Consider the following 26,568-nt stretch of genomic DNA (forward strand, 5'->3'; position numbering starts at 1 on the left):
CCATCATCTCCTACACTGGCATCCCCGTGGTAAGGGTGTCCCGTGTCCCCTGGGCAACAGCAGGTCATCTCTAGGTGATGGGCCACATGGCCATATGCCTGCCTGGGCCTTCTGCCTGTCTGTTGGCCCCCAGCAGAGCAGGTGAGGGAGCTGTAAGACCCATCAGGTCCCTTCCCACCCCTCTGCCACCTCCATCCACCCTCGTGCCCAGGGCTGGCCCAGCTCCGCTTGCCATGGGAGCAGCTGTGGGAAGCTGCCCGCATCCCTGCCCAGCGGGAGCAGAGCTTCCACCTCAATTACCATCACCTCGCTCCTAAGCCCGCTTTGTCAATCCCTGTAAGCTGCTTTCTCGGGCCCCCAGCAGCTGTATTTATAGCCCACTCTTACTCACCAAGCATCTCCCCAATTAATAAGCTAATAGGATTCTTCCCCCAAGTCTCTCTCCCACGGCACACACACAAACACCCCCCACCCCCGCATCTCCATCGAGAGCCGATGCCAGGGGAGGGGCTGCCGGGGGGTATAAGAGGCTGTGGGACTGGGACCAGCCCATAGTGACTGGGTAGCAGCGGGACGTGCTGGCAGAGGAAGAGGAGAGCTCCTATCTGTCTGTCCATCCATCCATCTACTGACCAGGTGAGTGCTGCCTGGGCCCTGCCAGTGCTTTGGGGCATGGACTGCAGCTGGGATGGGGGTGGTTTGGGGTTGGAAGGGGAAGAAACTGGTCAAAAGGATTTCAGCACGGCCAAGCTGCAGGGTGTGGGTGGAGGGGCTGGGTAATGGTGTGGTAGAACTTAGCCAAGCCAGGAGGGGTCCGAGCCCCCCTCTCTGGGGCTTGGGAGAGGCAGAAGAGGAGTTCAGCTCTTCTCCTCCACCTTTCATCACCTTCTCCCCAATTCCTGGGCTCTGCCAAGGGCTGAGCCAGAGGCACCGCTCTGCTCCTGCTCCCTTTGTATCTCCTCTTGCTGCTGCCTGAGAAACCCTGTGGCCAAGGATGCTGGAGCTTCTCATCCCACAGCACCCGTGGGCATCAAAGATCCCGTGGCTGGGATTAATCCCTTGTTTTCCAGTGGGGAAGAGGATCATCTCCTCCCCCCCATATCAATTTCTTCTTTCTCCCCAGCATCCCTGTAGCCCTGCCCACACACCTCTGAGGCTTAAAACCCTGCCTGGGCTTAAGCTCTGCTAATGTCAGAGCTGCCTAACTTTAAGCAGCTGAGCTCATCCTGTCTAATCTCCCTGCGAATCAGCTGGTGATCAGTGTGATATTTAGGGTTTAATTCTGAACACCAAGCTTGAGCAAGCAAAATGCAAGCAGGGCTGGGCAGGGCTGCCTGATGGGGTGGGGATGGAGGGTCTGTGGGTTGGAGCAGTGCACCCCGAGACCCCCTTCCTGCCCACAGGGTGGTTCAGTCTTGACCTTTCTGACCACAGTTTCCTCCCCCTCCCAGGAGGGGGGTGCAGGATGAGACCCTTGCTGCTGCTGAGCCACAGCAGCCAATTTGTAAAGAGAAAAATGCATCAGACTGAAACTCTGAGTTCTTTTGTTCGTTTTTTTTTTGCCTTGAACTTGCTCCCTTGGGAGTCACCCCTGTGCTTCCCATATTCAGAAGCTTGCCCTGCCCAGAGCATCACTCTCCCATTATCTCTTCCACCTCCTCTTCTCAGGCTGGTGCAAGGGGCTGGCTCTGTTTTGGGTCCTGGCTGGGTCCCCAGCCCGTGGGGCAGCCCCGGCTTGACCTGGCAGAGGTGAAAGGCCCAGCCCTGCCCCTCCATCTCTCCCTGCAGATCCCCCTGGCTGTGTGGCTGCTGATTTAAAATGGCAGACGGAGCAAAGTAAGTGTCTTTTATTATTACTTTTTAATTGGGATGCAGGACAAGAGCAGAGGGAGAAAGCGAGCCCCCCGGCTGCCCCCCACCCCATGCAGGGATGGGAGCTTGCTGCAGTGTGATGGAGCAAGCCATCGTGGGGCCAGCAAAGCATCTTGTATCTCCCATGTGTTGATGCTTTCTCACATGCCTGTAAGACAGCCAGCTAATGCATCCCCTCCTCCATGGTCACGCTCCGAGCTAGGGAGCATGACATTCCCCTGTGCAGCCAGACAGGGCAAGTTTGGGCTCTGAATTTGCAGGACACCAAATTCCCCAAGCCAAGACAGGCGTTTACACTCTGGCACAGCTCCTGGAGCTGTGAAATGCTTGCAGGGAAGCCCTCAGCTCCCTGCCCAGGGGAGATGTGTGGCTGCTTGCTCCCTGCCTGCCCATGGAGCCTCATCCGGGGCTCTCCCAACCAACCCCTCTGCCTGTGTTTCCTCTGCAGGGTGTTCAAGAAGACCAGCCCCAACAGCAAGGTGAGTCTGCGTGTGCAGAGACGGGCCTGTGCTCCCCATCCTCAGGTGTGGGTCAGCCCAAGGTGCAGGACATGCTGGGGCTGCTCCAGGGTGGCTCTGCCCATGGGATGGGATGCAGGCTGGGCTCCCCTTCCCTTGGAAGTCTGATGGATTCCTCTGCTGTACCTGTCACCCCAGGCCTCGCTTTCCAAAACAGACATTAAAAACCCCACCCCATATGAGCCCTTAAATGTGATGTCTGGCCCAATGTGGGTTAATGAGCCCCAGGACTCAACTCCGGGTCTTGAAAATGTTGGCTGATTCAGTAGCAACCACTAACCTGCTCCCTTGTTTCCTTGCCTCCAGCTTTCCATCTACCTGGGGAAGAGAGACTTTGTGGATCATGTGGAGAAGGTGGATGCTGTAGGTGAGAGGGGCTGTGCCAGCTCAGGAAGGGAAGCATGGGCAGGTCCCAGTCCTGGTGCTGCTCACCTCTCTGCTTCCTGCCCATGCAGGAGGAGCTGGGGCAGCTCCAGAGGAGCAAACATCCTGCTTTCCTGCCAGTATCCTTGCAGGACAACAGCAGGGAAAGGGACAAAACCCCTTTGTGGAAGAACCTGGCTGTGCTGCTGGTGGAGATGCTGGAGGAGGCAGCTGCCTTCCCAGCTGCTGAGGGGATTATTTGACTTTTAAAAGCTCTGTGGTTTTGCAGGGATGTTCCTGGGTGGCTGAGCTCACCAGCCCTTCTTCTCTCTTTGTTTGCAGATGGCGTTTGCCTGATTGACCCGGAGTACCTGAAGGACAGGAAAGGTATTGAGGCAGAGGCTGTAAGGGGCAGGGATGGAAACCAGTGCTAAGCCCACGGTGGCACTGGGACCATAGTCAGGTTAAAGCTGCAGCTCGATGTACATCAGGGCTGGGGCAGCAGGCTGGAGGGGAAGGCTGCCTCTCCCTGCTCCTCTCTCTGGCTGGGGCACTGCCTCTGAAGCTACCCACGCCCTTCAGAGAGATGTGATGAATCTTGTTGACTTCCTACTTTAGTGTTGAGGTCCAGACCCTGATAACAGAGCTGTATTTCCAGTGAAGAGTTATTAAAGTAGCTTTCCTTCCTTTCCCCCCTTATCTCGCCCTCCCCTGACCCCACTCCTCCCCATTTCCCCCCACACCAGTGTACGTGATGCTGACTTGTGCGTTTCGCTACGGCCGCGACGACCTCGACGTTATCGGCTTGACCTTCAGGAAGGATCTCTACGTCCTGACCACCCAGATCTTCCCGCCTGTGCCGGACCAGGCACCCAAAACCCTCACTCCTTTGCAGGAGAAGCTTCTGAAGAAGCTTGGGGAGAATGCCTACCCCTTCACCTTTGAGGTAGGGGCTGCTCAGCCCTCCCCAACCGCACAGCCCCGTGGTGAGCACCAGGACCCATCTTGGTGCAAGCTCTTTATTTACTCTTGTTTCTCTCTTTCCCCTCTTCTTTCCAGATTGCCACCAACCTGCCCTGCTCGGTCACCCTCCAGCCAGGACCAGATGATGTGGGGAAGGTGAGCTGCTGTCCCTAACCCATGTCCCTGGACTCCTTCTCCTTGGCAGGGGAGGTTAGGTTGTAGGATGGTAAAACTGAGACCTACTTCTTCATGGGGATACAGCCCATGGGATGAGGGTTGGGGAGGAAGGATTGCTGGGGCTGGCACCAGGATCTCTGGAGATGTAATGGAGGGGAATGAACTAAACCTCAGCCCCTCTCTAGTGACTGTACGTGTCCCCCCAGGCCTGCGGCGTGGACTTCGAGGTCAAAGGATTCTGTGCTGAAAACCTGGAGGAGAAAATTCACAAGAGGTATTTGCAGGGGATCCTTTTCCTACCCCATGGCCCTAAAACCAAACCACTGGATGGCTTTGGGGTGGGGTCAGGGTGAGGACAGCCATAAGCTTGTGCCACACCTGGATCAGGTGCTTTTCCCGAAGGATGGGCAGCAGTCCCTGTGCCAGCGCCCAAGAGCTGGCTGCACCCTGCATCCTCTGGCTGGAGACACTGTGATGTCCCCAACGTGTCCCCTCAAAGGCTCAGTTGATAAGTTCCTGCTGGGTGGGGGGGAGTTGGGGGTGACCACCTCTCCCCCCACAGGAACTCGGTGCGCCTCATCATCCGCAAGATCCAGTTTGCACCCCTGAAGACGGGCCCGGCCCCAAAGTCGGAGACCACCCGGCAGTTCATGATGTCTGACAAGCCCCTGCACCTCGAAGCCTCCCTGGATAAGGAGGTCAGTGTGGGAGCCGTCCCCTGGCTCGGGACACCGTGAGCACCCCTAGGGACAGGCACTGGGATGCCCAGCCACATAACCGAGCCTCTTCTCACCACAGATCTACTACCACGGGGACCCCATCAATGTGACCGTCAACATCAACAACACCACCAACAAGATTGTGAAAAAAATTAAGATTTCAGGTGAGAGGGGGCAGGAGGGCCATGTCCTGGCACCCCCCTCATCCCAGCCACCCTGGGATGGGGACTGAACGCTGGTGCTGTGTCACTAATGCTGCTCCCTCTTGGCTCTCCTCAGTTGATCAGATCACAGATGTGGTCCTTTATTCGCTGGATAAATACACAAAGACTGTGTGCACTGAGGAGATAAAGTAAGTCAAAAGGGCCATGGGGTGGCCAGAGGGAGGAAGAGAGAGGAGGAGGAGGAGGGGACAGTGATGGGGAGAGGGGGTGGGGAAGATGGTTTTACACCAGACGGCAAAAAGTTGGGGTTAGAAGAGCAGATGCAGAGGAGAGGGAAGGCTGTGGACACCTTGCCCCCAGAACAACCCAGCTGATGCTGGGGAGGTCCCTGGGGGAAGGTGCGCAGCTGCCCCACTTCCTCTCCTCACTTTGCATCTCTGAGGCACGCCGCAGACACTGTGCCCCTGAGAAGGAGAAGGGCTGCAGCAGGGGCGGTGGGGTGGAAAAAAGAAGTGGTTGTGTCAGGGAACAGAAGAAGGAAACAGCCCCGGGCAGCTGCGTGGGGAAGGGTGGGGGGGGGTGGGGCAAAGTCTGGCCCCATTCGTGTGCGACGTGAGCATCCTCAGCGGGTGCTGAGCAGCCACCGGGCTGGTGCTGGCTCTGAGCTCTCTTCTCCCACCTCTTCCAGTGAGAACGTGGCAGCCAACTCCACCTTCTCCAAAACGTACTCCGTCACCCCCCTGCTCTCGGCCAACCGCCAGAAGCGAGGCCTCGCTCTCGATGGCAAGCTCAAGCACGAGGACACCAACCTGGCCTCCACCACCATGTAAGAGCCAGGCAGGCTTCCCTCTCCCTGCCATGGGCAGACTCATGCCCTCCTCACTCTGTACCAGCTTCCAGCTGCTCAGGATGCTCTTGTCCCCCCCACCCCTCCTGGGCTAAGCCCACCCCTTCCAGCTGGAAAATGTGTGCATTTTGAGACATGGCCAGAGATCCACCTCTAAATCTCATAGGGGATGTACCCTCCCAAACCCAACCATCACCCAAAGCCCCTGTATCCCTCTGCAGAGCTGCATTGGGTCTCATCTTGGGAGTAAATCCCAGCTTGGGCAGCTCAAGTGGCCTCCAGAAAGTGCTTTGTGGCTGCAGCCAAATGACCTGCCCTCCCCTCACTCTTTTCCTGCCATGTTGTGCTGTCCTCTTCTGCCAAACCCCAGTGCACCCCACATGAAAAAGGGCTGGAGGCAGCTTCCTGGGGGTGGGGGGTGTCTGTGGGCAGCACTGCTCACCTCACTGCTCTGTTCTGCCTTTCTCCTAGCCTGAGACCCGGCATGGACAAGGAGGTGCTGGGCATCCTGGTGTCCTACAAAGTGAAGGTCAACCTGGTGGTGTCCCGAGGAGGGTGAGGCTCTGCGGGCAGAGGGGTAGGGACCATCCCCTTGGGCTGTGCTGTGGGATCTTGTACCACTGGGCAGGTGACAAAGGGACTCATGCCATGGGTCTCCTCATCCCTGCCTGGCTCCCCCAGGCCATGGGGCAGCCAGGCGCTGGTCTGCTCTCATACTCCACTTAGTCTAAAGCCAAGTCTTAGACCTCCCCTCCTCTGCCTTGGCTGATTTCTGTCCCTTCTCTCCCGCAGCATCCTGGGGGATCTCACTTCCAGGTAAGCAGGGAGCTGCCTGGGGGGGCTGAGCACTGCGTGGTGCTGGGTGGGTTAATTGCAAGAATGAACTTTGCCTTCCAGCGACGTCGGGGTCGAGCTGCCTGTCATACTGATGCACCCAAAGCCTACTGATGGTAAGTAGTGCCTGGGCTGCTGCCAAAACTCTGGGGAGGAAGAGGCAGTCCCTGTGCAGGGGAACTGTAAAAGCAACGCTGCTGCAGCTGCCTCTGTGCAAAGGGCCCTCCTCTGCCTCAGCATCCCTGGCTGCGGGATGGGTAGAGCCCTGGGCTGTGCTGCAGCCACCCTCTGTGTGGGACACACCATGGGAGCAGCTCTGCTCCCCAGGAGCCCATCCCAGCTCCCCACAGCCGCCCATCCCAGCGTGTGTCTTTCTGGAAAACCCCCTGAGTGCTGAGACATCAGTTGAGGTGTCCTTTCTGTGTTAACCTGCACATCTGTCTCTCTCCAATCCTTGCCTCCTGCTGCTTTGCTGATCAATGGACCACAGACAAGCCAAGGTAAGGAGACTTTCCTTTATAGCTCAAGGCAACGCTTCCTCTAACGTGTAACCATACAGATCCACCTCAGATGGATCTGTCCCAGATGGATGCAATGCCCCATTCCAGGATCCATCTCATTCCCTCCTTGGATGAACTCATCCAGGCCTCGAAATCCTGAGCCCCTGGGTCACAGCAGACAGCATGCTGCGCCCCTGCCCCATGGGAGGGTTGGCACAGGCTGGGGGGATGTAAACTCTGGGCTCAGCACATGTTCTACACCCTTCCAGGGCTTGTTTTACACCCCCAAATGTAACAGCCTTCCCGGCTGCAAGCCCAGATCACACCTTGTCCCTTGGAAGCAGCCAGCAGCGCTGTCACAAAGTGCCACCCCTGCACAGAACATCCCTTACGGCTTCAGTCTCCATCCACCCTGTGCTGAGGTCCCTCAGCTGCTGGAAGCTGTGCTGGTCTCGGCCCCGTGTCCCTGCACGCTCCCTCTTGTCAGAGCCGCCTTCTCCTCCCATGACATGAGGCTATTCCAGCTGCAGACACAGCTGGGGTTGCTCCTTCTCCCGGGAAGCTGCAGCATGCCAAACCCACTCCTGGCAGCTGTGCCTGACATCCACAGCCGCCAACCCTCCCCGCAGCCAGCCCTGGCTGCACAGCCCCAAGGGCTGGGTCTGGGCCGGGTCACCCCCTGCACCAGGGCCTGAGCGCCGGGGTTGGGCCTGGCAGCCGGGGCTGCAGCTGCAGGGCTCTCCCCCCAAAGCCTATCCCTTTCCCAGCTCAACAAGGGTGTTCAAACTGAACGAGGAGGAAATCTCTTGGCCCATGGCTCCGCCATCTCTCTTTGTTGGGTTTGCCAAGTGGTTTCACATTCTCAAGCTTTTGGAAGCAGTTCTGCTGATGCTTTTTTTTTCCCTTCCCTTTTCTCCCCCCCCCCTTTCCCCCCTGTGCCTCTCCTGTGCTCTCTCTGCTGTTTGCCTTCCGCAAGGAGGTAACTAATCTCTTTGTCTTCACTTTACTTGCTTTTTCTTCCCCTTTTTTTTCCCCTTGACCATGCAAAATAGTGCCTTAAACAACATTGTGAGCTGCGGGTGCTCTCACCCAGCTCCTCAGGTCCCCCACCCTCGGAGCTGAGCCCATCCCTGCCCTTGGGCCAGGCCCTGGCTCGCAGCATCCCTGTGCTGCCGGACCGTGTCCTGTGGTGCTGGGGGGGGGGGGCAGGGTGGGGGTAGCACTGCACCAGCCCCGGGTAGGAGCAGGGTTGGGGTGTCAGCAGGGCTGTCGGTGCATCCCCTGCCGCCTTCCCTGGGCTCACGCTGCTCCGCTCCCCCTTCCAGCGAGGAAGACATCGTCATCGAGGAATTCGCTCGTCAGAAGCTCAAGGGGGAGAAAGACGACGAGGACGAGAAGGAGGAGGCGGACAAGGAGGAGAGCTAACCCCAGCGGCTCCCCACGCCCTGCTGCGGGCCGCAGAGCCCCGTGGCGTGTCCCCCGCATGCGGTGCAGGCGCCTCAGCCCTCGACGCGACGCGTTCCCTTAGGCACAGCCCCCCCCCTCCCCCCGTCCCCCTTCTCCCCTTCCCCTCCCGGGCTCCTCACACCCGCTCCGCACCCCGGGAGCCCCCGGCGGCGTGCGGGACGGCGGGGCGGGTGCCGGGGGCCCCGGCCGAGCGCTGTCACCGGCGTGTGTGTGTGTCGGTCGCCCGCGTTATCGCGCTGGGAGGATGGAGGGATGGATGGAGGGAGGGATGCTCTGTGACACCGTTACCACCGTTACCAATAAACCCGCCGCAGCCGCCCGCCGCGGGCTCCGTGTCGTGGGGCCGGGGGGGGGGGGGAAGAGGCCGCGGAGGGAGGGAGGGAGAACGGGCGGGGCGGTGCCTCTGCCCGCGGGGAACCCGGCCGCGCCCCCCGTCCTCCCCCCCGCCCCCCGTCCCCCGCCGCGGAGCCCGGCCCGGTGCCACGGCAACCGCCCGGCCCGGCGGAGAGGCGGGGTGACGCAGTCGGTGACGCCACGCGGAAGTGACGCGCAGCGCGGCGGGCGGGGCGGCGGCGGCGGTGGTGCCGGTGCGCGCAGGGCTCGGCGGTGTCTCCTTCTCCTCAGTCACGGCTCCGGCTCGGCCTCCCCGCGCCGCCATGTCCGCCCCAGGCAGCGGCGGCGAGTTCGGGAACCCGCTGAGGAAGTTCAAGCTCGTTTTCCTGGGCGAGCAGAGCGGTGAGCGGGCGGCGGGGGCCCGGCGCCGCTCGCGGGGAGGGGGAGGAGGAGGACGGGGGGGGGCGGGGGGAGCGCTGCGGGGCCTTCCGCTGCGGCGGGGCGGTGCGCAGGCCTGGGGGGCGATGAGGAGCTGCTGTGAGGGGCCGGGCCGCGCCTTGAGGCGGGAGAGGAGCCGCCGAGCGCTGCCTGGGGCGGGGGCGGCGAGGGGGGAGGCGGTGCGTGGGGATCCGTTAATGCCGGCGGGGCGGGGGGCCGGCGGCGCCGTTATGGGCCTGTCCCTGCCCGGCGGGAGGCGGTGACGAGGCGTCCGGGGTCCCCGCGGGGGGCGTCGGCCGGAGGGAAGAAGGGAAGGGAAGGGAAGGGAGGGGCGGCCCAGCCCTGCCCTGCCGCGCTCCGGCCTCAGGCCTCGGTGCGGGCCTGGCTGGGGCCCTGCCGGGGCCGGGCCGCCTCCCGGGGCTGCCCGCAGTGCAGCCGCGCTGGGAGGAGGTTGCGGGTCTCGCTGGCGCCTGGGAGGAACGCGGTGGCTGCCGGGGTGCTGCCCGCCCCGGGTGTCGTGCCTGGCCCTGGCCGCGCCGAGCCTGGCGCGTACCGGAGAGAGGAGGAACGGCACGGCAGCGCTGGCTGTGCCCACGGGGGTTGCCTCCCTGCTGGGCTTCTGGTTTGTTTTACCTGGAAGCTGCCTCCCTTTTGTACATAAGACACGGATGCGGTCTACCTTTTCCTTGAAATTGGGCTGTGCTTGCTCTATTGCTCCCTTTAGAGCTCTTGCTTGCCTCCTCCTTGGTCCCAGAACTGTAGGTCTTGGAGGAATTTCTAGAAGCTGTCTAATTCACCCGCCTTACCGAGCTGGGATTGAGTGCTGCTGACATTTGTCTAACCTGTTTTCATAACCCTCTGCAATGTTCACAATTTCACAAGCTTTCTAGACAGTATATTCCTCTTTTTCTGTTCCATCCACCTCCTTTGAATTTATTCTTGGCTTATTCCAGCTTCCAGAGAGAGCATTGGAGCTCTTTGGTTCTGTTCCATGTCAGTCCTGCACTTCGTCTCTTGAGAATCATAGAATCACAGACTGGTCTGGGTTGGAAGGGACCCCAAGGATCATAGAGTTCCAACCCCCCTGCCACAGGCAGGGCCACCAACCTATATTTGGACACATAAATATAAAGCTTTTAAGCAAGCCACTAAAGTTTACTCTGTATCTAAAATCACCTTAAGAAGAAAGGATGTTAAGTTTTGAATGTTGCTTTTCTATCCAGCCAGAGGCAGCTGAATAGTGTCTGGGACATCACCAGGTCTTGTTTTGTTGTTTGTGTCTGGAAGTCCAAGACTTGGTGGTTATGTAAGTAGCAAAACACCAGTAACTAAACAGATGCATTGCTTGCCTAAAGCAAACAAGCCATTCTTTGTCATACTCATTCATCACTGTGAACCTAATTTGAGGACTAAGGTTTCATCATGGTAAATTTTTGACTTACTTTGATTTGGCTTAACATACTTCTGTCATTTTGTGAGTGGATTTCTTAGCAGGTGGTTTCACAGGAGGGTGTAGCTGGGAAATAGGGTGGCAGCTTCATGCTGATGAACAGCACTACCAGTATGCTGCTCCCAAAGCAGTGGTTCTTTTTCCCACTGCTGCTTAAAAGTATTTTTTTTTCTTCTTTTTGTAGTTGGAAAGACCTCTCTCATCACCAGGTTCATGTATGACAGTTTTGACAACACTTACCAGGTATGTGGTAATGGTTTTATTATATATATATATATATATTTATGTGGGTAAATCTATTCCCCACTATTCAAATGTCTGTCTCTGAGAACTGTTACCCCATGAGGTGCTCAGTATCATATATGAGGTCATAGTATGCCTTGAAATGGATGTGAGACCAAACATCTAGCATAGTGTCAGGAATTAGTGCAGAAATAAAGAAGCAAGGTTTAGAGTCCTGCCTTGTTATGTGAGAAGGCTTGAGGAAAACAAACATTAGTGTGTGTTGGCTAACAGAGAAGGTGATGGTCAGGATGCCTGGTGGTGGAGATGGAAATCTCAGGAAGCAGAGAGGAAAAATAAGATAGGAATGTGCTTTTGATAGCTCTTGGTCTCTAGCATTTGAGCCCAGGGTGTGTAGTCAGATCTGGGAGAAGTCAGCATGGTGTATTCTCTCTCCCAGTTTCTTTTTTCACTGCTACTATATTTTTTTTTTTTATCTGGAAGGCTGTAGATAGAAGGAGCTGGGGAGATACCAGCAAGAGGATGAAGAGGCTGAATATGAAAAGCTGAAGATATGTAAGAGCTCTGAAGATATCAGGGAGAGTTGCTCACATCAAAAGCGTTTAGTGGTGTTTCAAGGGAATAAGAAATATCTTTGAGGAAGATGAGACTATGCTGTTCTCTTAAGTCATGCCAGAAAGAGTTACTGGTTTAGACTGGAGTAATTTTACGCTGGGAAAGGAAGAAAGGATTGTTTTCTTGAGAACAGGTCTTGCACTGGAGCTGGATCCTCTTGTGCTTTTTGTTTCTTTTCCTGACTTTCCTAAGGTGTGATGTGGGTTTACCTGCTTCCTGTGGTGGTTACAAACTGTGTCCTGACTGCAGGAAATAGGTGTTACCTATTTCTACCTACAGCAGAAGTTGATGGCTGTGGTCTCCCCTTGATGTTAAAGGGTTTGTGTTAAAGACTGGAGATGATTTGTCTAAAATACACAGATTTGTTACATCAGTATCTTGTCTCCTGCTTCCTGGGTTATGATGGGCTTGGACATCTGCTTGATTTAAGTACCTAGGAGCTTATCTAACTTAGTAAATTACTTTAGCTGTCTTTGTGCTGGAATTGCTGCACAGCAGTGGAAACACGGGCGGGAGACTCCCACAAAGCACTGCCTGGGAAATGAAGCTGCTGAGTGTCACTGGAAAGGAACCACATTCTCAGTTGGAAAACTCACGAATAAACGCTGCTTTCTAGGTTCCAGCACAGCTTCTGTATGTGATTTGTTGTACCTTTTGGTTCTTTCTGATAAGGCAGTGCTTACCAGCCAGAACTGTGGTAGACCAGAAGGAGATGCCAGCTCAGATATGATCTGTGTTAAGATGTGTGAATGTCTGAGGTTCTTGTGGAGTTGAGAGGTGTTGGAAGAACGATGTGAAATGAAGATGGTGCAGATACCCAGATTGCTTTATTTTATCAACTGTATCGAAGGCAAATGACTTCAGCAGCTTCATTATAAGTTTGTGAACGTTTCTGAGAGCCTGTATAGCAGGGTCTGATTTGCAGATGGTGGAAGGCAAGTTGCAGTTACTAATGCTTTCCTTCTTTCCAGGCAACCATTGGAATTGATTTCCTGTCAAAAACAATGTATCTTGAAGATCGCACGGTAAGTGAGGCATCGCTGGGGCAGCTGCAGCCATGGGAGCAGCAGTTGCTGTGCGTGCTGCTTTGCATGGCTGCTGAAATCCCATGGCAGCCTTCAGAGGGGCAGCCTTTGTTCAATCAAATCACTGACCCCTCTCCTGTTTCCAGTACTTGGAGCTGGAGCAAAGTCAAAATCTCTGTTGTAAAATTGAGGCAAGCTGTATCGCAGGCTGTATGTGCCTTAGGCATAGTTTGCTCCCAAAATTTGCAGCTCTGCCTCTGGGATTGCCAGTATAAATGGGTCTGAGCAGAACCCTGATTGTTACAAGTCTTTAAATCATTCACAGTTCCAGGGGTGGCATGGTTCTTCCTCATAGAAAGGCTCCATTGTAACGCAGTTCTGATGTGGTGTTAATAAAGCAGTTTTGGATTTGGCTTGTGTAAGATTCCTTTAAGAAAAAAGATCCGCATCCCCCTCCTGTCTTTCAGTATTTTTCATTTTGTCAGTCACTGTTTGGCTAGTTCTTGTCTTTGTGCTAGTTTTGCTGCTGGTAGAGGAGCTGTTGGGGGAGGAAGGGGCCAGTGGTGCAGTGCAAGCCCCTTGTGTTGCTTGGGGTCTGCTGCTTCTGCACAAGCCTCAGCCCAGTGTGTGTGGCAGGTTTGAGTGCTTCTCTGCCATCTTACTAGTGTTTTGCTGCTAGAATAGACAGTGCTTAACCTTTATTTGCAAGAAACTACTTGGATAATGTGTTTCAATGGCACTGGCAGTGGCAAAGGAAGAAAAAGATCTTGGGAATGCTGCTTGGCACCTGGGAAGGCAAGTTGGAATGGCTCTGTGCTGTTTTCAGTGGTGTAGCCTTGTTTTATTGTGGTTGCTTAGGTCAGGATGTCACCTGCAGGCCCCCTATCCAGAAAATGCAGTTTTCTTTCCAATGTTGGATATGCTGCTATCTTTTCTGGCTATGTAAGTGGTCAGAGAGCTCACAAAGCCTGTATAAATAACAGAGAAGCGGTGAATGTAGATAAGGGGAGGGAGCAATACAAGCAGATAAAGCTAGGGAAGTGCAGCCATTGAAATAGCTTCTCTGATATGGCCAGTGCTGCATTTTGCAGTAGGCTTTGGCTGCTCTGCTCACAGTGGAGAATGCAAAGCCTGGAACTGCAGAGCAGGCTTTGGCATGTTCAGGATGTATCCTGAAAGTATTCCTGTGCCAGATCACTCAGCTCTAAATACGGCCTGGGCGGCAAGTGCTGGCCAAGAGAAGGAACAAATACATCTGGGGATGAGTTCTTCAAACCTATCTCCTGTAGCCTTCCACAGTGGGCCTCCCTAATACACCCAGCATGTGGCCAGTGTGTTGGGACCTGGGACCTTAAGTGAACTGGGACCATGAGAAGCCCCAAACTATCAGGCTGACAGTTCCACTACAACCTCATTCCTGAAAGACCAAGGAGAATTCCCTTTTCTGTGCCTTGCTGTCTTCCCAGAGTGTTGGATTTCAGCACAAGATAAGCCAGTCTGCAGGGGGTTTGCTAATCTTGTACCCCACTGCTGGGTTTCACCACGTCAGTGGGTTGCTCAGTAGCTGGGTGCTGTAGTCCTTGGGATGAGGACTGACCCCAGCCAGCCGGCTGTAGGCTGCAGTCTGGCTGTGTGGCCGTTCCAGCCGGATCCTGCCGTGGCAGGCTGTGCTGAGGTGGGTATGCTCATCTCCCTCCTTAGCAGATGGCGTGAGAAGGTATTTTTTTTTTAAGGATATCTTGGGTTTAGAATGAAATGGAAGAACGTGTTCAGATGGGTGAGTTATTAATGGGTCTGTGGAGGGAGGTTTCCCAGACGTGCCAGGCTGAGGCTACCACAAGAACGCCGCTGGAAGTGTCGTTGGCTCTTTTCACATTTCTGTTCCATTTTAACTTTCCTTCTGTTGCATTATTTTTTTGCCTTGCAGTTTATTTTTTGTTTTTCTTCAGTTTTATTTTTATTTCACTGGAGTTTTGGTTTTGTTTTCCATTTCCCTGCTCTTCCCTCCCCTTCCCTCTCCCCCCTACGCTTTTCCATTTCCCAGATCAGGCTGCAGCTGTGGGACACAGCCGGTCAGGAGAGGTTCAGCAGCCTCATACCCAGCTACATCGTGACTCTGCTGTGCCTGCCATTGTCTTTGACGTGACAAGTAGGTATTGAGCCCGAGTGCCTGCAGGGACCTTGCTTTTAACACGTGCCTTTATGCATCAGAAGTGGTGGTGGTGTCTGAAAGGAGCTAAGATAGGCTGTTTGCCCCAGGGCTGTAGGTGTTTCACCGGCAGAGGGTAAATAGCTGAGCATCTTTCCCCCACAAACAATAGTAACTCCATCCCAAAACACAGAAACTGGGGAGTTGTTTAACCCAGGAATTGTTTAGCCCTGGTCTGCTCAAAGGATCAAGTGATGCACAGGTGGGTGAAGAGGGATTGTGACATCTCATGTGTCTGTGCTGATCAGAACGGAAGGGGATTGGTAACCTTTGGGCAGCTGCTGCATCTGGTTTGGTTTTTTTTGTTTTGTTTTAAACCTCAGAATGATTATTTTTATTGGTTTTGTCTTCCTTTCTGGTTAGCTAGAGCAGTAATGCAAGTAACACCTTCAGATGAGAAGGGGAAAAAAGTAGAACACCCATTTAAATAAAAGCTGGGTAGTGACTTAAAGGGTTTGAGACTCCCATTTCATTGAAGATGAGAGCTGGCGATTCATACGAGTAACGGGAGAGCGTGTGATAGAGAAGGGATGTAACTACTGTCATTTCTAAAGAATAAACAAGTTTAGAGGGAAGTTCTCTATAACTCTTGGCATGAATGTTTTAGTATCACATATGAAGATAGGAATGCAGTTATTTCCTTAGAACTCCTTGTTACAGATTCCCCTTGGTTTGGCTTTTTTTGGTTAAGCTACAGTATCAGCAGAAACACCTAGGCAGGATTTGTACCTGTGAGCCAACACCATGGGGATAAAGGCCAAGTAAGGAATGCAGTGCAGAAGAAAAACTGCTAGCACACCGTTATTCTCTGAAACTCTAGATTCATAGAATCATAGAATCACAGACTGGTCTGGGTTGGAAGGGACCCCAAGGATCATAGAGCTCCAACCCCCCTGCCACAGGCAGGGCCACCAACCTCCAGGCCTGGAGCTACACAAGGCTGCCCAGGGCCCCATCCAACCTGGCCTTGATCACCCCCAGGGATGGGGCACCCACCCCCTCTCTGGGCAGCCTTTTCCAGTCCCTCACCACTCTCTGTAAAGAACTTCCCCCTAATATCTAATTTAAACCTTCCTTTAACTTAAATCCATCCCCCTTGTCCTGCCATTGTCTGCCCTTTTAAAAAGTTGATTCCCCTCCTGTTTGTATGCTCTGTGATGCTGCACAGACCAGGGGTTGGTTTCATTTTGGCTAAGTGAAGTGTTTAACAAACAGCAGGCTTCTGTTATGATTTATCCTGTGTGTTGTGGTGACAGACAGGGGCTTTGTCCCAGTCCTGCAGCTCAGGTACGTGACTCAGATGGTTTCTGGTTTGGTGTGAACGGGTGTAAAACGGAAGCAGTGTGCTGGGGTTTGAGGAGAGCTGAGATGTCTGTGGTGACTTGTGCTGGGAACTCACCTGGCTGAGCAGCCAGGCAGGCTGGTGGCTTGGCACCTCTTCTCCCCACTGGTGTGCTGAGTGCCGGATGCTGTTTAGCCAGGCAGGTGCAGAAATCTTGCTGCTCCAGGCTGTTCTTAACAGCTTCCAGACATGTCAAAAATAATTAAGCAGTAACAGATCTCACCATACTTTGGTGATGGTCAGAGTTATTAATTTTTTCAGATTATTTATTTTTTTCTTGTTATTGCTGCTCTCTGTTCTGATCTTAGTGACTTGAGAGGCTTTTAGTTTTCTTGTGTTATGGAAGGAATGTGCTCATGTACCTCTGAGTGCATGAGGATAGTGAGCAGTTGTGTGATTCAGAAAACAGTTTCCTTTGACACTCTGAAGACCTGTATATTTGTGTTGTTAGTGATAACTGCCAGTGGGAACCTCAGATAGTTTCCTGTAAGTTAATGGTGGCCATAGCAGTGTAAAATGGGGGCAGTCCTATAGGACATAACCAGCTGAGATACTCTTAACCAGTAAACTGCTAGCTAGCATGTGGGGAGCTGAGAAGGAGGAGGTTGCTTCGTTGTTAATCTGGACAGCTTGAAATGCAGGTGGCCTGTGGAGAGATCCCCAGTGAAAGTCCATGCTGCAGCTCAGGCCCCTTTCTGAGGGCGGCTGGGTTAACCCTTGTTTAAGGGCCTCTCCCCCTCCCAGACTGGTAGGGCAGTTAGCTCACTGTCCTGTTTGAGTGGCTTGCTTGTGTTTTCTCCTCTGAATTAGGTGCACATAGACCCTGACATCTGGAAACAAGAAGCCCCAGTGTGGTACTTGCATGCTAGGTGAAGGCCTGGCCTCAAATGCTGTTATCCTTCCCTGCAACAAGCTTACAGGGACCAGTTCTTCCCCAGTTAGGTGGTGATTCCTCTAGTTGCCTCTTCAAAGGCTGGAGTGTTTTGATCAGTACACTTTCTGGGCCAGTAGTCTGGTGTGGCAGCATTGTCTTGGGGACTATGTGGAAGCTGCTTGTCCAGAAGCAAGAGCCAGAAGCTGTCACAATCGATCTGATCTTCCAGCACCGGTGTAACGTTTTCCAGGTGCTTGGAGTTTGTTACCCTGAGTTTCCTGGGCTAATGAAGAGCCCTGTCTTCTACTGCTGTAATCAAGGCTGCCTTCAAAATGAAGCATGAGCTAATTGCTTTAACTCTAAGCCCTCATCTTCCTTAAGCCCCAGGGCATCAGATCTACATACCCTGATGTAGACAGGATGTTGTGTTGAACCTGCTCGCAGCAAGACACTTTGCAGACATGTGCTCTGTCCAGTTTTACCCTTCTAAACAACCCCCTTATTGGAACTGCTTTCTTCAGGCAAGCTGCCTTGTTACCCACTGCTCTGTGCATAAGCCCTGCTCTCCCTCGCTGCTGAACAAGTGGCCTTGTGAGCATGTCTAACCGATTCATGTAATTAAACTGGGAAGCAGTATGTGCCCTCCTGTGAAACTCGTGCCTAATGAGAATGCCAACAGCAGTTTTTAATGTCTTTTTTTTTTCCTTTTTTCTGGCAGTGTAGAGCTACTCATACAGCTAGCTGTGTAGGGTAATGACTTGGAAGGGAATGGTATCACTCCCAGTTGAGAAAAGCTTTCATTTAGCATTCACTGGGATAGTTTGGCATGCTTTGACCCCTGCTCTATCAAATGGGCAGGTCCCAGGCCTTGGAGCTATCATATATAATGGGCATAGTTCTGGAGATGGGACTGCACCTCCCATAGCATTCGTGCTTGTTTCTGACTGTGCTTATCTGAGAGGGAGAACACAGTGCCCTTTGTGTCACGTGAAGCCTACGGTGTGTTGCATTTGCCTTTGTTTCTGCTGGAACTCAGGTTATTGATTGCCTTAATGTCGTGTGTAAATCCCCTTTGCCATCTTCTGCATGCTGGAGAGGGGATGCTGGTTTACTACGCAGTGTCTGGGCTGAGGGAGTTGCCCACAAAGCTTTGATTGGGGTGCTCTAGGCTAGGAATCCTGTGGAGACCCTATACATAACCCTGGGTAGACTAGGAACACCAGCTCTGTAGTAGTATTAGTAGTATTATCCACTATCGGTAGTAGCCATAAACTAGAGCTCTTTGGGAGGTGGTGGCTGGGGGAAGAGCAGCATCTCCAGGCAGGTGCAGGAGGTAATTAAAGCCCATCAACTATGTAAACAATCAGTAAAGCCAACTTCAGTGCTGGCTGGATATTTGGGGCAAGGTTATGAGCTCCACCTCAGCTTCCCAGCCTGAGCTACACACAGTCAATTCTCAGAATGGCCTTTTCTCTAAAGGACAGTTTCTTCCTTTCTCTCCTCTCTCCTCTCTGCTCTGCCTGGCCTGGTACCAGCAGGTTCGGCTGCAGCTCTGGGACACAGCAGGCCAGGAGCGGTTCCGCAGTCTCATTCCCAGCTACATCCGCGACTCCACTATCGCTGTGGTGGTCTATGACATTACAAGTGAGTGATGCTTTGGTGCCTCCTTATTTCCAATACAACGTGTAAGCAGAGCTAATATGTAACAACCAGAAGTTCTGCAGAAAAGATGATTAAGATTAGAAATAATCCCCCCCCTACCCCACTCCCACCCTGTTTTCCTCCCTGAGTGGGAATGTTTATGGGTCATTTATGGGGTGTGGGCAGATTTGGAGAGGCACCTGAGTATGGGCATAGTATTCTTCCTCTCTGAAAAGAAGCTTTCTCTTCCCTACAGACTTGAATTCTTTCCAGCAAACCTCCAAGTGGATCGATGATGTTCGGACAGAGAGAGGAAGCGACGTCATCATCATGTTGGTTGGGAACAAAACCGACCTGGCAGACAAGAGGTAATGGAGGGGGGAGCTTGGCATCCTTGCTGACCTGACCAGTAAGAGCAAGAATCTGGCTGACCAGTCTGTCTTCAAAGCAGCTGCTGACTTAAAGTGAAACAAATAGCCTGTGATGAAATTCAGATTTCTGCTTTCCCAATATGCAAAGTTTTTCCATGTTGCTTTTCTACACATAGTTTTAGCTAAAGCCCACCTAAAAAAATTCCTTTTCCTTAAGTGAAGCATCTCAGCACCGTGTTTCTCAGCAGTGTATTTTGTCTGATTTTTCATTCTCTGCTGAGATAAAGCCAAAAAGATTCTTGTGAAAGCAAGGAAACCCGCCCTTTTTTCAGTACCCTTATTCACATGACACTTTCTGCATGTGCAGCTGTGAGTTCAGAGTAAAGTTTCTTCTTACAAGATGCAGTGTGAGGTTTTACAGGATAAATCTAAAAGGTGTCCCTCAAAGCAGAGATTTCACGTCCTACATAACAGACTGATGTTGTGGATGTGTGAGAGGAAGCTAGATTAGCAAAGGCACGCTTCTCTGAGAGATGTAAAAAGTTAATTAGCCTTAAAATCACACAGACCTCATGTTTTGGGACACATCATAAAGCAATCTGCTTTATAAACTCTTAATTCTACACCACTTCAACCCACGTTACCAATGTAATTGCTTTTTAGCAGACCACAGGCTTGTGCTTTTGCTTTTCTAGTTCAATAATTCTCTTGCTTGTTAACTTAGCAAAATATTTGTTTGTTTTCAGACATTTTTCATTCTTTTCCATCAGCAGCAGCGTAGACAAGGCAAGATTTTTATTGTAGTGGTTAGTGTCAGTAGCAGTTGACAGAGGGAAGATGGAGTGAGCCCTGCAGCCCTTTACAGCCCTGATACTTTAAACTGAACCATCTTCACACACACCAGGTACTCTAAAATCTGTGCTTTATATGTCCTGGGACATACTGAAATGATGGGGAATTTTGATCTGATGCAAAAGCATCTCAGAAGGACTGAACTGGGAAACATCTGGATCTCACAGCAAAGTGGAATCTTAAAAAATAACCCCTTATCCTTTGTCCACAAGACACTTGGAATCAAAAGATGACAGCTTGAAAAGCCATGCAGGTGGAACAGTGGTGTTTTCTCACAAGAATCTTGCCCAATTTCCTGAGCTGCCTCTTGGTTTACTCTGTTCCTTGGGATCTGACTCTTTATTTGCTGCATGCTAGTGCATTTTCAACTCCAAACCTCACTTCACTCACTCCTGCAGCCTACATGATGCTTCAGAATGTCTTGGGATGTGTTTTCTCCTCGGGGCTTTTGGTGTTGTCCAGATGCCCATGTGAGACAATCCCCAGCATCCCTGGCTGCACAAACCAGTGACAGGAGATGCTTTTTGCCCTTTGTCCCTGCACAAGTCATGCTGTTAGTTTTTTAGTTTGCTGTGCACAGCGGGAAAAGACAATAGACGATTCTAATACTGGCAAGTGGTTTGAGTCAGTGGGGAAGAGGCTCTGACTGGGCACTGCGTGGGCTTTGTACTGGTTCTTCTCACAGAAACGTGTCCTGTCCCCTCTACACCAACCCCCTTAGTCTTGACAGCTTTTTGGCTCCAGTGGGAGGCTATTCTAAGCACCCTGTGCCTTGCACTTTGGAAATACTGGTAAAGCTCTGTGCTCAGAGCTTCATAAATAGGATCAAAGTGGCTGATTCGGATTAAGAACTCTGGATGGTGAAACCTCAGATCAGCCTGGTCTCCAAAATCAGCTTACAACAGCAACAGCAAAATCCAAGATATTCTACTCCAGCCAGCTCTGGATGTTGACCACTTAGTATCTCTTATTCCCTCCTGGGAGGTAGAAATAACTGCTTCTCCCTGGCTGAATAACTTGGCATTTGGATTTGAGGCTTTCTAATTTCTATCAAAATCCAATTTCATGTGGAACTGGAAGACCCAATGGGATAATTTCTGCCTTGGATTACTTCCTGGTAGTACATAAATGGAGTGTGTGTGCAGGACAGCACTGCCATAAGAATCACAAGTACCAGAAAATTGTTTTCAAAATCAGCTACAGTTGAAGCTCTTGTAGCACCAAGAATTCTGGTTTTAGAAGTTTAATGGAGGGCACAGTGGTCCTGGTCTAGGCTAGAGTTTGGAGTTACAGTGGATGTCTGGGTATCAGTAAAAGGAGCTGCCTTGCCTTTCTTTTTAAGGCAAGTTAGATTCATGTGAGGCTGAACTTAACTGAGCCTTCTGAGGCTCAACAAAACCACGCTGTCAGTCACAGGGTGCATTTCTGGAAAGAGAATCCAGTGCACGGGAAGTCATTCATCCCATGGTTAAAAGCAAGATGATCCAAGTGAAGTTCTGAGCCAAAGAGCTGAACTGAAAATAGCACTGTTCGTACTTGGTGCAGCCTGTAACATTTTTCTTTCCTGTAACATTGCTTCAGTTGGTGGCTGTTTGGGGTTTTTTTTCCCTCTGCAGTTTTCTTTTTATCATTTTTGGATGACTTTTCTTCAGTTTGGTTTTTCTTTTCTGTGATTTGTTCTCATTGCTGTAGACAGGTTTCTATAGAGGAGGGGGAGAGAAAAGCCCAAGAACTGACTATGATGTATGTTGAAAGCAGTGCTAAAGCAGGATATAATGTGCATCAGGCCTCTACAGGGTATTGATCAGAGATGTGTTTGCCCACAAGCAGCTGGCTGGCTCCTCCTGTCACACTGTACTTGCTGCTGGAACCTTCCAGAACTCTTTTAGTAACCTCTTGGAGTTCCCTTCTGTTGACTTTTGGGAAACTGCTCAGCATATGGGGACTCTTTGTTCTCTGGAGGATGATGCTCTGAATGAGGCTCAAATGTACAACACAAACTTCACCCTGTGGTGATCATCTGTCCAGGCATTCCCAGTGTAACTTCCTGGAGATTGTTCTGCTCTTAGCTGGAGGACCTTGGGGTCTTAAAGACTGGGAGGTCTGGAGGTCTCTCTTGCTGGACTGTGCACTCTTGTACAGGGGTGAAGCAGCCCTCTGCTGAAGGGCCTCTCACACACATCTCTAACTCCTCTCTGTTCTTCCTTTCTGTCTTTCTGCTTCTGTTTGAATTTTGTCCAGGCAAATCACCACAGAAGAAGGTGAACAGAGAGCCAAAGAGCTGAATGTGATGTTTATTGAGACCAGTGCAAAGACTGGATACAATGTGAAACAGGTAGATGGATGTTCTGGCCTAAAGTCAGGGAGCCTATCCTGTGCTCTGTGTGTGGGAGGATTAAGCCTGTTTAGGGGTCATGTTCCATCAGATATTTGCTTGTGTTGTTTATCATCAACCAATGAGGTGCTTCATGCCCAATCCTCACTGCTGCTTTATCTAGTGGATGCTCCTTTCCTCTCAAGTCAGTGATTCCCTGTTAAAGCCAAGCAAACTTCCCTTGAATGAGAGTCTGAAGCCAGAACGTGCTGAGGGACAGGAATGCTGCTCCCTTGTGCAGCCAGTCAGATGCAATTTTGCAGGTTCCCTGTGCTTTTGTTAACAGCTGATGCACTGTGGTTTTAATTCAGTGTTAATCACTTGGGATATTTGCATATCTGATGGACAGAGAAGTTCCTGCTTGTGTTTGCAAGCTGCAGAGGAAAATCAGAATAGTTGGAAGGGGTTGCTGGGGATAGTCTGGTCCAGCGCTGGTGCTCTGTGTTGCCCAGAACTGACCCCAGCTGGGCCTTCAGAATCTCAAAGGACAGTGACTCCATCTCTCCAGGCAGCCTGTCACAGAGTGTGACTGTCTGTACTGTAAGAAAACAAACACAAAATCTTTTTTTTTTTCCTTAAGTTTAAACTGGGTTCCTTGTGTTGCACTTTGTGCCCGTTGCCTCTTGCTGTAAGCCTGTGACCCCCCTCTTTGCTAGTTCAGGAGCAGTTCTGATGTATGACAGAACTTGGGGAGTAAGGGAGCTGGAAAGGAGTGTGAGGGGCTCTTGGTGGCAGCTGGAAAACCTGCTTATGGGTTTGCTGGACACCACAGGATTTAGGGGCTTTGGGTTGCTTTCTTTTGACTGTTTGGGCTGAATCCTCTCTGGCTTTTGGTTCGAACTTCGTGCAGCTTTATTGGCCAAGCTGGTGTTTGCAGTGAGAACTCCTGTGACTGGTACCTCAGTGGCTTGATTTTCCCAGTGACACAATTGGGGGGCTGGATGAGAAGCCCCTGCCAAGCTGCTGAGAGGAAAATCATCACTAGCTGATGATTCCTCTTGTCTCTTTATGCAGTGCTCTTCACCAGCCTGCCCAGCAGTGTCCATGATGTGTTAGCTGCTGTGCTAATGTCAGCAGGAGGAGCTCTGAAGCGTTGAAAGATTACACAAAACCATGTTCTGGTTTTTATGGATATAGGATAGTCCTTCCCAGCCCTCACACATCCTTAATAGCTTAAATGCAGCTCGGCCCAGCCAGCTCCTCTGCTCACAAGTGGCTGCTTTGCCCCAGGGCTGAACTGAAAGGCTGGGCTGCAGAACTAGAGTTACCCCACAGATTTCTTAAGCCTTTGCTCTCTTGTGAGATGGTTTATCAGAAGTCTGGAGCTGCATGCTCTAACATCACTGTGTGCAATAGCAGTTGAGGCTGGGAACAGTTGGTGCTGTGCAGGAGGGAATGGTTGTGTGCATCCCTCAGAGGATTGTTACTATTTAATTCCTTGTTAAGTAGAAGCAGGTAAAATGAGCTGCCTGGTTTTTAGATGTGAATAACTTCTTTATTAAAACCTGTTAGATTTCTTAGGTAAAATTCTCCTGACAGTTGTTGATCACTGCTTTGCCAGCTGCAGTACCCAGGAACAAGCCCATACAGCTGCTGTGCAGCAGTGGGTTTCCTGACAAGCCTTCAGCTTCACCTCTTGCTCCTTTGCAGCTTTTCCGCCGTGTGGCTGCTGCCTTACCTGGGATGGACAGCACGCCAGAGAAGAGCAAAGAAGACAGTATCCTTGTGTCCTCAGCAAGAGCTTTCCCTGTTCTCATAGAATGTGCTGATTGCCTTGTGTTAGGTGGGCTCACTGACTTCTAACTGCTGTTGTGGGGATGGGTCTTACTGGGGTTTTGCAGAGAGGCTGGAAGGGCCAGTATGGTGTTGTGTGTACTTCTGGGTGTGAACTGAGGCCCTGCTTGTGGCCTGTGTATAAAAGTACCCAACTCCTTATAATAACAAGCACAAGTTAGTCTCCACATAAGCTTAGGATAAAATTTGCATAGTTTAAGAACCATAATACTGTCGTCTTTGTGCAGGGCTGTCTTGTGTACAGACATGTCTGACTGGGCTCTGTTCTCTAAGTGCTCTTAAAGAATCACAGAACCATAGACTGGTCTGGGTTGGAAGGGACCCACAGAGCTCCAACTCCCTGCTACAGGCAGGGCCACCAACCTCCAGGCCTGGAGCTACACAAGGTTGCCCAGGGCCCTATCTAACCTGGCCTTGAACACCCCCAGGGATGGGGCACCCACCCCCTCTCTGGGCAGCCTGTTCCAGCCCCTCACCACTCTCTTGACATACCCAATCCACTGGTTTGCAGTTAATGCCATCCAGGCCATGTTCTGCTCTGCTGAAACACCTCTCCATAGCCAGGTGGGACAGCCAACAACCTTTTAAATGCTGAGCCCTTCCTCTGTTGTTGTTTCCCCTGAACTCTGTGATTTCCTTAACTCATCTCCCGCAGTGATTGACATCAAACTAGAGAAACCTCCTGAGCAGCCAGTAACGGAGAGCGGGTGCTCCTGCTAACAGGCCCGTTCTGTAGCAGCACATTCCCCAACCGGCCAGTCTCACTGAAGAACATCACTGCTCATTGGCTAGGCAACCCTACTCTGTGGGCTGAAAAACCAATCTACTAAGCGAGCGAACTCCCTGTTTACTGGTGGGGAGCAGCCCCGGCCGCCCCTCTCACTGCATGGTATGAGCCCCGAGTGCAGAATGAGTGTCCTGTCTTTTCTTTTCCTTGGTTTTTTTTTTTTTTTTTTTTTATGTTGTTGCACTTTGGCACCGTGGTGCCCTTTACACTCCTCCTCTCTTCCTCTCCTACTCCTCTTCCCCACCTTGAGCCTGTCTGCTCAGATGTGTCTTGTGAATGCAATGGAAAAGCCACCAAGTTAGGGAAGACAAGAATAAAGCTTAGGGATGGGCTTTCCACCTTCCTTTACTGCCTTGCATCTTAACTAGTTCCCTGTCCACTCCAGCCCTGTCTTTGTCCTGCATCCCCACTTCCTCAGTTGAAAGGCTGCTCCCTTTAAACCAGTCAGTTTGACTTGGCCTTGCCTTTTTTGGACAATACAGGTTATCTGTTTGTAGGCTTTTGCTTCCTGCAGGGCACACACACTATTAGCTCCTCACTTTCTCCTTTCTGTGGATGATCTTGGCTAATTCTTGCTCACAACTTCTGAGTTTTGCCCTTCGCATTACACACGGCACTGGAAACCCCCAAACTCTGATAGCTTTGGCCTCGTTGCTCCTGTTTGTGTAGCAGAGAGATCCTACAGACTGCTCTCTCAGTTGGAGTATCTTCCCATCCAGAGGATGCTGGTGCTTGGTGAGTGTTGGGTGCCAGATGTGGGGAAGGAGAAGGGTGTGGAGGCTTTGCAGCATGAGTCTGGGTGGGGAGAGATCCTCAGGGTGGTTTGGAGAGATCTGGTCCTGTCTGTCAACAGCAAAAGCAAAGGAAACACCTGGAATCCATCACTACAGGTGCAATACCTGCCCTGGGAGTCACAGATGCTGTTCAGGCTCCTTCCTTTTCTCCCATTAGGTATCACATAGACAGAGAGTTTCTTGGTGCAGAGCGGGAGAGCCGCAGCAGGCAGGAGCTCAGCCATGGCTGCTCTACTCTCACACCTAGGTTGCTGCTTGATGAAATCAAAGAGGGCTGCTTTTGCCTTTGTAGGAGACTTCTGCAGGATGGGACTAGCAGCTGTTTAGCTTCTGGGATAGTTTTAAGCTGCAACATTGCCAAAGCGGAGATAAGCAGTGGCAGGGATTTACTGTGGGACCTGGGTAGGGGAGTGGAGGAATGTATGCTGCTGAAGTGAATTTGGGTGTCCCTTCTCAACCTTGGGAGTTGGGAAATACCTCCTCTCCCCCCTGCTCCTGGTTTCTCATTCATTAATAGAGCTCGTCAGAGACTTTTACTGGGGGTTTTTCATCCATCTGCCATAGCCAGAAGTCTGTAGGTTTGTCTGTTGACAGAGAGGAGAATAAAATAGCCATTCACTGTTGTTTTCATCACCCGGCCTGTGTCATGCTGCCGGGGGGGATGCTAATGGGTAGGAGAACACTGACCGCAGGGTGACGGTGGGGACACCGATGTTTGGTGGGTGACGCTCCCCTAGCAGGGATGCCTGTTGGTCACTGATGCAGCAGTGTGTGCACTTTGAAGCCACCACAGGGAGGGGAAGGGGTGGCCTCGGACTGAAAGCTGGGAGTCCTTGTGTTGGCTTACGGGTGGCAAGTCACCTCTCTGGTGGTGACAGACCCTTTGTTCCCTAGAGCCCTGTCCCTTCCCCTCTGGGTGAGCTGGCCTGCAGGAGGAAGCTGGGATGTTGTTTCCCATTTCACTCTGGAGTGTGTCCTCCCCCCACCCCTTTCCCCACAGTC

At 52.0% G+C, this 26,568-nt stretch overlaps 2 protein-coding genes across 3 annotated transcripts; both read left to right on the forward strand.

Annotated features, from left to right (window-relative positions):
* Positions 1-589: 589 nt before the first annotated feature.
* ARR3 (arrestin 3) lies at positions 590-8,709 on the forward strand. 2 transcript variants are annotated; one of them, XM_084269250.1, is made up of 16 exons: positions 590-636; positions 1,789-1,836; positions 2,321-2,351; positions 2,697-2,757; positions 3,096-3,140; positions 3,500-3,699; positions 3,813-3,872; positions 4,100-4,167; positions 4,456-4,591; positions 4,692-4,776; positions 4,892-4,964; positions 5,465-5,602; positions 6,095-6,178; positions 6,416-6,439; positions 6,521-6,580; positions 8,283-8,709. In XM_084269250.1, exons 2-16 carry the CDS (start codon positions 1,820-1,822, stop codon positions 8,380-8,382), a joined length of 1,182 nt encoding a protein of 393 aa, XP_084125376.1. In that variant the 5' UTR covers positions 590-636; positions 1,789-1,819; the 3' UTR covers positions 8,383-8,709. The 2 variants fall into 2 exon arrangements, with proteins under 2 accessions (XP_084125376.1, XP_084125375.1); XM_084269249.1 differs by having other exon boundaries at positions 6,521-6,573.
* A 289-nt stretch (positions 8,710-8,998) lies between these two features.
* RAB41 (RAB41, member RAS oncogene family) lies at positions 8,999-24,875 on the forward strand. The gene is given in 10 exon segments (XM_084269304.1): positions 8,999-9,159; positions 10,830-10,888; positions 12,475-12,528; positions 14,573-14,633; positions 14,636-14,681; positions 18,473-18,597; positions 18,851-18,962; positions 22,059-22,152; positions 23,842-23,908; positions 24,641-24,875. Coding segments are annotated over 10 exon segments (762 nt in total). The 5' UTR covers positions 8,999-9,080; the 3' UTR covers positions 24,706-24,875.
* The last annotated feature ends 1,693 nt before the right edge of the window (positions 24,876-26,568 follow it).

Source organism: Gallinula chloropus (genome assembly GCF_964237585.1).
Source record: "Gallinula chloropus genome assembly, chromosome: 11".
Classification (NCBI taxonomy): Eukaryota; Metazoa; Chordata; class Aves; order Gruiformes; family Rallidae; genus Gallinula; species Gallinula chloropus.

Coding starts and splice junctions, on each gene's coding strand:
- ARR3 (XM_084269249.1), top strand. Junction 3,700..3,812: donor CCTACCCCTTCACCTTTGAG/GTAGGGGCTGCT, acceptor TCTTCTTTCCAG/ATTGCCACCAACCTGCCCTG. Junction 5,603..6,094: donor AACCTGGCCTCCACCACCAT/GTAAGAGCCAGG, acceptor CCTTTCTCCTAG/CCTGAGACCCGGCATGGACA.